The sequence below is a fragment of the Zeus faber genome (assembly GCF_960531495.2).
Source record: "Zeus faber genome assembly, chromosome: 1".
NCBI classification, from domain to species: domain Eukaryota; kingdom Metazoa; phylum Chordata; class Actinopteri; order Zeiformes; family Zeidae; genus Zeus; species Zeus faber.
The window spans coordinates 53,469,264-53,478,577 of record NC_137193.1 but is presented as its reverse complement, the minus strand read 5'-3'; the positions used below and the strand labels follow the sequence as shown (position 1 = coordinate 53,478,577).

At 43.2% G+C, this 9,314-nt stretch overlaps 1 protein-coding gene across 2 annotated transcripts; it reads left to right on the top strand.

Moving 5' to 3' along the window:
- The first annotated feature begins 831 nt into the window (after positions 1 to 831).
- Positions 832 to 5,961, top strand: cbr4 (carbonyl reductase 4). 2 transcript variants are annotated; one of them, XM_079999225.1, is made up of 6 exons: positions 832 to 948; positions 1,490 to 1,639; positions 2,172 to 2,292; positions 2,431 to 2,567; positions 4,520 to 4,654; positions 4,803 to 5,961. In XM_079999225.1, the coding sequence occupies exons 2-6, from the start codon at positions 1,495 to 1,497 to the stop codon at positions 4,976 to 4,978; spliced, it is 714 nt and encodes a 237-aa protein (XP_079855351.1). In that variant the 5' UTR covers positions 832 to 948; positions 1,490 to 1,494; the 3' UTR covers positions 4,979 to 5,961. The 2 variants fall into 2 exon arrangements, with proteins under 2 accessions (XP_079855351.1, XP_079855350.1); XM_079999224.1 differs by having other exon boundaries at positions 2,407 to 2,567.
- Positions 5,962 to 9,314: the final 3,353 nt, after the last annotated feature.

Here is a 9,314-nt window from a genome sequence, read left to right as displayed (position 1 = left end):
TGTTCAAGCACATGCACAGGAATCGCAGCAAACCTGTGTCTTTGTGGCAAAGCTATGGAGTTGGAAAGAAAGAAGAAGGAACCATATTACACCATTTACTTCTGACAAAATATTAAAAATAAATATAAATCAAGCATTTGTCGAATAACTCTTGATTTCTCTTTCAGCCTCCAATTTACAAATACAAATATAAAGACCTGAGAATTGACACAAATTATTATTTTTATTATTATTGTTATTATTATTATTGTTATTATTGTTGTTAGTGTTGTTATTAATATTTATATTAGTAGTTGTATTGTTATTCATATTATTGTTATCATTATTACTGTCTTTATTGTTATTAATAGTATTATTGTTATTATTGTTGTATGTATTGTTATTAATATTTATATTAGTAGTTGTATTGTTATTCATATTATTGTTATCATCATTACTGTCTGTATTGTTATTAATAGTATTATTGTTATGATTATTATTGTTATTATTCTTATTGTTAATATAACTATTATTATTATTATGTTATTGTTGTTATTATTATTGTTAGTATTGTAATTAATATAATCATTGTTATTATAATTATTATTATTGTTGTCAACATCATTAATTAATTAATTATTTCACCTTTTTTTTAAACGTATTTTGAAATTTGTGAATTTCACCAATTCCAATCGCCTAAAAGTTTGGACAATTGAAACAATATTAGTCCACGTTGATTAAAAAACTAAAACAGTAGCTCGTAGCGCGTATTGCGAATCGACTCCATCTTCGTGCTGCGCACATTGCGCCACCTCGTGGTGAGTACACACAAGTGCGCATGTGCGGCAGTAGAAAAAAGAAATGGCGTCCTCCATGAGCGTCGATCCCGGTAGGACGAGGACTTGTTTCTTCAATTAATTTACCGGACAAGATACTCATATCAGAGACACGGGAGGGAAACAGTGAAAGGTAAAAAAACCCAAAAAACTGCCGATATACAACTAAACTGCAAGATAAACATTTTTTTCTAGTTGTGACCGATGGCTGTTGGTGTCATGACGCGGACCTCACTGTCAGCGCGTCATCAACATGTCCGACCTCCAGACGAGTCCCACTCCCTTCACATCAGCAAGTCTTGAATTCCTCCCGGTGAAAGTGTTTATTTATTCATTTTTATTTCTCTTCAACCCATTAGCTGAGGTGTTTAGTTTATTCCAGTGGTTCTCAACGTGGGGTCCGGGGACTCCCCAGGGGTCCCCAGCAAAATGATTAATAGTTCAACTTCACTGTTATTTAAGAGATGACGAATGTACAATAACGACCGTTTTGATCCTGGTTTCACTGTCGTCGCCCTCACTACAGTATAGACCGGCGTGGAGGTTTGGACTAAATCGTGTAAAATCTTCTCCGATTGGGGTCCCAGAGGCACGGGGTCCGTGTCCTTTATCAAATTGAGAGTCCTTGATTGGAAATGGGTTGAGAAGGAATCCTTGACCTACCCCGCCTGCAGGAGACATGTCCAGGCTGGCTGTGGTGTGCGGAGGCTCCAGGGGCATCGGCAGAGCCGTGTCCGTCCTGCTGGCGTCCAGGGGCTGTAAGGTGGCCGTGGTGTCCAGGAACAGAGACGCTGCCCAGGCCACAGTGGCTTCTCTGGATGGGGGTATATGAACACACAAACACACACACGTACACAATTGTACACACACGTACACACACACGTACACGTACACACACGCACACCTCATTGTGTCGCTCTTTATCTCCACTTGCAGTGCAGTTTTGCTTTGCATAGCTTGTTTATTCATTGTTCCATTAACAAAACATGTCTGTAAAGTTTTGCCAAAAGACTAGTGTCATTGAGATGGCTGAGAAAACAGCAGACAATTCTACTGAATACACTCCAGTACAAATCAACATTTACACCTTGAAAATGTGGAAAAATATTGAGGTGGATATGTCTTTTCATGCTTATTGCAAAAGAAAATATTTGCACTTATGCCTCCAAGCAATTCCCCAAGAGTATGAGCACACACACACACACACACACCCACACACACACACAATCACAATCATACACGCACATTAACTCATTGAGACAATAATTAACAAATAAAGGGTTTTAAGAAGAACTGTGGAGCACTTATTGCTTCCCTGATGTCATTCTCTCACTGACGGATGCATTTGCTGTCCAGCTGATCACACAGCGTTTAGCTGCGATGTTTCCCAGGAGCAGGATGTACAGAGGACGTTCGAGACCATCCACAAGAACCAGGGAAACATCTCCTACCTGGTAAACGCGGCGGGCATTAACAGGTGTGTGTGTGTGTGTGTGTGTGTGTGTGTGTGTGTGTGTGTGTGTGTGTGTGTGTGTGTGTGTGTGTGTGTGTGTGTGTGTGTGTGTGTGTGTGTGTGTGATGTCCAACCTAGGCTGAATGTGTGTCTTCTTCACAGAGACTCTCTCTTACTGAGGACGAAGGCAGAGGACATGGTGGCTCTGCTTCACACCAACCTGCTGGGGACCATGCTGACCTGCAAGGCCGCGTTACGCAGCTTGCTCCACAGCCCGGGAGCCGCCATCGTCAACATAGGTACAATGAAGTGTTGCTGTTATTGTCCATAGAACACGGTTTTTACCTAATTCAGTCCTGGAATGCCTTGAAAATATCGCCCCACTTGGTAGATGACAATGAGATACACTGCTCAAAAAAATAAAGGGAACACATAATCATTACAATGTAACTCCAAGTCAATCACACTTCTGGGATATCAACCTGTCCACTTAGGAAGCAACACTGATTGTGAATCCATTTAACCTGCGGTTGTGCAAATGGAACAGACAACAGGTGGAAATGAGAGGCAATGAGCAAGACAACCCCTATAATGGAATGGTTCTGCAGGTGGTGGCCACAGACCATTTCCCTGTCCTCATCTTTTCTGGCTGATTTTTGGTCACTTTTGCATTTTGCCAGTGGCCTCACCACTAGCGGTAGCATGAGGCAATGTCTGCAACCCACACAAGCTCAGGTAGTGCAGCTCATCCAGGATGGCACATCAATGCGCACTGTGGCAAGAAGGTTTGCTGTGTCTCCCAGCACCGTGTCAAGAGCAGCTGGATGGGAGAGAAGGCGTGCAAGCCAATCAACCTCATCTCATTGTCTGATAACTCAGTCAGATGCAGGATTGACCAGATGGCAGAGAATGTGAGCTGATAACAAGTGTACAAGAGTCGTTTTTATGCCCTCCAACCGGATGAATTAACAGACATCACAAATCTGTCAAACCTGCTTGCCTATATAAGGTATAAAAACAATGGAGAGATAAAAGAAGAGTTCCTGTTATGAAAATCTTTCCCTACTTGTCAACTGCTGAGGCCATTTTTGACATTCTGAACGCGTTTATAGTTTCAAACAGGATCGATTGGTCCAAATGTGTAGGAGTGAGCGCTGATGGGGCCCATGCGATGCTGGGCCAGCACAGTGGAGTCATCACCCGGGTGGAAGCTGTGGCTCCACTCGTAGCAGCACTGGCTGTAAATAAAATTATGCAGATCTAAAGCCTGTTCTCGATGAGGCCGTCAGAGTCAACTTCATCAAAAGCCGCCCACTACAATAGCCTTTGTTTCCCGTTTTATGTGACGAGATGGGCAGTGACCATAAGCAGCTTCTGTTACACACCAAAGTCCGGTGGCTCTCAAGGGGGAGGTACTGATGCAAATCTTTGAATTGCGTGATGAGGTGAAGGTGTTTTTCCTCGACACCTCGATTTTGAGTGGCTAGCTAAATTGGGATACCTGGCCAACATTTTCAGCCACTTAATTGGACTCCACCTCAGTCTCCAAGGAAAAGCAGTGACGAGTTCAATGTCCAGAAAAAAATAGAAGTGACCGTAAGAAAAATGGAGATGTGGGCCATGCGAGTTGACCAAACAAGTCACACTTTGACTCGTTTGAGAATCTGTCCGATTTTTTGACAAAGGAAGAAATGAGGCTTCCCGTCACCGTGATGAATCATGTTAAAGAGCACCTGCACGGTTTGAGGACCAAGCTGCGCAAATACTTCCCCATCCCAGATGTGCAGTGCAGCTGGATCGAAAAAAAACCCTTCGCCAGCCACAGTGATGAGACGCTCGCAGGCCTGAGCGCAAAAGAGAAGGACTATCTTGTGGATCTCTCCTGTGAGAGCGCATTAAAACTGGCTTTCTCACAGAAGTACCTGACAAACCTTTTGGCTTGATGTGATGCTTCTGAGTATCCGGATCTGTCCAACAGAGCTGCGCGGTTTCTGATGCCTCTCCCGCCGACGTATCTGTGTGAGACTGGCTTTTCAGCGCTTGTGGCATCGAAGACGAAATACAGGAATAAACTGGATGTTGACATCAAGCATTTGGTGTCTGCCATGCAACATCAGTGTGTGTGTGTGTGTGTGATTTTTATTATATTTTTTTCCATTATATTTTTTATTTTGTATTCTTTTACATTTTTTTATTAAGACTACATGTGGAAAAAAAAACCATCCTGTCTGTGTTGGTTTTTTGAGTGCAGGTTCTGTGGTGGGCCATAAGGGGAACGCTGGCCAGTGTGTGTACAGTGCCAGTAAGGCAGGTCTGGAGGGGTTCACTCGCTCCCTGGCCAAAGAGGTCGCTTCACGCGACGTCAGGGTCAATCTGCTGGCTCCAGGTTACCACCTCCTTCACATACTTTGCTTTCCTTGCCCTTCTGTTACGACAACTCAAATTGTTTTCTCCACCCACGTTTGCACTGCCCCCTCATGATTTTGTGTCATCCCTTCTGTCCATGTCATAACGATGTCCCACATTTACTGCAGGCTTCATCCGTACTGACATGACTGCTGGGCTGAAGGAGGAGCAGTTGCGTACGATTCCCCTGGGGAGGTTTGGAGAACCGGAGGAGGTAGCCAAGGCCGTCCTGTTCCTCCTGGAGTCTCCCTACATCACAGGACAGGTCCTGGTGGTGGATGGAGGCCTGCAGCTTGCTATGTAGACAGTGAGGGACACCTTAACATGAGTGATTCTCCACCTTTTTCATATCAGGGACCCTCAATTTCAGGCACGTGCAGGGGGGGGCGAGCACCCGCCCCATGGTGCCCTTTTTATCAGGCACGTTTTTTTTAATAAGTGTGAATTGGCATCGAGGTAGCAGATTGTCTGGGTAAGATATACATATTCATGAGGAACGTGTCCACGGCGCCCGTGATGAGCGCACAGCGGAACACAGATCATGGGGCCGCCCCGATACGCACCATTGCAGGCGCGCTGGTCTGTCCTCGGCTGTTCCACTCCGTTTCCTTATGGAACGAAACTAAATCCTTGTGGAACGAAACAAAACATTGTGCGTAATGGGAACACTCAGTCACTCTCTCACAACCCCCCATGTGGGTCCATGTGCCTTATCTTTTTTTTTGTTTTGATTAGCTGTCCCTATAAACATCCCCACACAGGCCTGCTCAATTTCATACACATTAGACCACGGACACCACTTGAGAAGATTTATTTTTTTATTTTTTTGGATTCCATTTCCGTACCTGTCTATAAAGTACTATAGGTAGAGAGATAGTGAAACTAGAATCAAGTCATTATTGTATATCCTTTAATGCTGCTAAAGTCTTGTAAATGAAATATTACATTAAAGTTTAACTATCAATCATTTTGTCAAGTATGCTTTTACACAGACAATTATGAAAAAAAATGAAACCAAGTTTCAATGTTGTTTCCATTCATTTTAATTTCAGTTCCCTTTGGATTATCTGATTTTAGTATCAGTTCAGTTAAGAGAAAATTCAGTTTAAGTTTAACTATTTAATTGACAATGTATACTTTGCATGGACCAGGGCATGTGTGTGTGTGTGTGTTTCTTTTGAGGAACTCCCTGCCAAAGAAAGACTGTAAATCAAACAATTACTCTGCTTTGACTGTGAAATGTATTTACAGATGGAAAATAGCAATAAACAAATCCCTTCAAATTTGCATACTGTGTATATAGGTGTGTGTAGTTTATCATCCTGGTACTTTTCACACACTATCTGAACATACTATGGTTTCAGACATACTAAAGATGTTAATATACTAGGCTAGTCTGGCGTTTCAGATGCAGCGTCGGTCTCTTCCTTATTAAACAGTTAATCAAAAACAAATTTTCCTTCCTTGACAGTGAGAAATGTGTGCTCGTTCTCCCTAATTTCCCTCCAGGGATCAATAAAGTGTGATCTTATATTCTCTGCTGCTCAGCATTCAAACATGCACAACTGGAAGAACCTGAAATTTCCCTGCTCAATGGAGGATGATTTCCTCCAGGTCTTATGTCCACAGTACACTGCTGTCTGAGAGACCATGTGATGCTCTTAAGTGCTTCATGGGTGGTGGAGGGACTCAAGCCAGCGGGTTTCTTGGAAAGCAAATCACTGAGAAGGCGGACATTTCTCCAAGTGGACAAAACTGCAGTATGTATGCAGTACATTTATCTTTACATGACCCCTGACACTGCGTTGACGCCTCTTCAGTTGTCAGCTGTATTGCTGTGCATTTTTTACCCTGAAGACCAGTGACCTCCATGCATGAGCTTTACCTTCTCGGGAGAGGTAGTACCCTAGAACGTAAGTAGAGATGATTGCAGCGCCCTGAACACAAACACGCACACATGCCCTGTGTCTGACTCGGTGTGCATAAGAAACCCTGACTCACTGAGACCCATAGAACACTGAGTGCACTGAGTACACTGAGTGTACGCGGTCAAAGGTTGGACGTGAAGACGCTGCTGGGGTAAGAGAAGGCTTCACGTACGTCAGAGATAGGGGCTGGTGCTGATCGAAGGTCAGATATGGTCGGGGTAATAAACATTTAAAAAAATGTCTTTCCTTTGCTTTCTTTGACTTGTCATCTGGTTAATGTTTTATTATATTGTATACTACTGCAACCTTTAATCACTATCATGTGCTTCATAGAGCTTGAGTCACATCATTGACGTACATCTGAAGATATGTTTATTACAAGGATCAAAAGTAAAGGACCATAATATAACATGTGGGAGGAATTTAAAGACACGTTTAAGAGTTGAGAGTTTTATGAAATAATACCAGGTGTGAACAAGGTGTTAAGGTCTTGAACAATGAGCCCATTTTAAAGCCAGCCTTTTCATAGGCCTCCATCGTCTACCTGTCATGTCCCTTATACACCCCCTTATACATTTATAACCTATGCAGAAATTGTGACGGTATAATCACAACATACTGACTTACTTGATTAATGCTAGTACTCATACTACCCATTTTAACATGGTGTGTGGGAGGGAGGGCCTCCTTTGTCATTTATTTCATCATTTGTAGCGCGTGTATTCATTTACATTTATTTATTTTGAGTGTCTCCTTGGTTGTCTTGGGTCTCAGGGCTGGGCCCGAATAAACCAAGAATTGTATTTCACTAGACAATCCACTTTCAATTCAGTTTTGTTAATCTGTAATTACAGTTTCCATGTTGGATTATACAGAGACGAGAATTGAGAATTGAATAATATGTCATGCGTTTTTCCCAGTGTCGTAGCTCATCGTTGGCCCCATTAAAGCTTCTTTTAATGGATTTGGGCACTTGATATGCATCTTCAATCTCTTAAGTATCATAACTATGTCACTTTATATTGTATATGTCACTTTATATTTTTAAGCCACTCCATGGGGACTTACTGACTAAATTACCTTTCTTTTTTATTTAATCTTCTAAAAAGGTAATCTGCCTGGGTTTGTTTATGTTAAACTGAGTTTATCCTTCCTACTAACTGACAGGTGTGTCTGGCCCGCTACACGGAGGGCGAGTTTCTTCCTAATGCAATTTCCGGTCCTGTACATCAACACCATCATCTTGGGATGACTCCCTCCCCTGCCTGGAACGCAAGGCAGAGTGTGAGCAAACACGCCGCCTGACACAGCAAGCCAAGAGGGAAGATCAAGTTTAAGCTTTAATGTTCTATGCGGCTACTGTGGCTTTATTTGAAATTGTCATGCTGAGCTAAAAGAGTAAGTCCTGCACCACCATTGCATGAAGGTGATCACCAATCACCTTCATGGGAACCTCACCACTATGTGGCTGTCTTAATCCCTCACTGGCCCAAAGACAGAAGCCATTCCATAGAGATACATTGCATTCTCTCCCTGACGCCATAATTTGGCCCTCTTCCTCTCCAGCAGGTGCTGGTTCCTTTTTTGTGGACAAAAAGGATAAAACACTCCACCCCTCTATAGACTGTCGTTGTCTAAATGAAATCATGGTTAAGAAGTTACCCCCTACCTCCCTGTCTCATGGACGGGCCACCCTGCCTATACTGTTATGTGGCTTGGATTTTCTTTGAAGTGGAAGGGGTCTCCAGTCCTTTGTCCACTGGGTGGGCTATGGTCCGGAGGAGAGGTGCTGCCAGGAACGTCTTGGAGCCCGTCCTCATCACCGACTTCCACCGTCAGCATCCTGGTCAGCATGCTCTCTATTTCTATTTCTCCATTATCTCTATTTCCTGCTGTCTCCTTTTTTGCTGCTGTAACAATGTAAACTTCCCCGTTGTGGGACTAAGAAGGGTTTATCTTATGTTAGCAAGTGGATCTCCGGGAGGTGGATCTCCAGGAGCCGCCACTGGAGACGGGGGGCATAGCCGACCCTTTCTGCTCAGATCAGCCCCAAGCCAAACCCCTGTCTGCTCTTAGTCCTTCCCCCTCTCTATTACACTCTGGTCTATTTAAATTGGCTTTTTCTGTTCCCAGTTTGTATTACGCCTGTCATTCTGAAGTCTGCTGCCAGCCTAGTTTTGCTTGTCGATTTGATAACTCATAGCATACCGCTGAACAAAATGTGTTCTGGCCTTCAACCAGCAATATGTGTGTACAGTCCCATTGCGGCATTAGTACATTCATTTTTAGTGCCTTGCTCAAACATTGACTTAACCGTCTTAGGTTGATAATCCAACACACACATCACACCGCCCTGGCCCTTCAATTACATCCTGCTTTCAAGGATGTAGTGTGCATATGCGTGTGCGTGTCCCTCCTCAGGCTCTTGGTGTGACCACCTGTACAAGTCAAAATGTGTGGAGTAACGTGTTTCACTGTATCCATGTTTCTGGTTGCAGCTTCGCTGGGTAAGTCAAGTCAACATCTGCTAAGTTCGTATGTTAAGCGGGGGGATTTATTTCTTTAAAGATTTGCCAACATTCCTTGTATAATATGTCGAAAACATTGGGAACCTGGCTTCTGGCTTCTTAGACAACCATACACCTTTCTTTGTTTCTTTGGAATAGTTTTACACTTTGAAGCTCAACCTCAACTAAACTAAATCTTAGATTT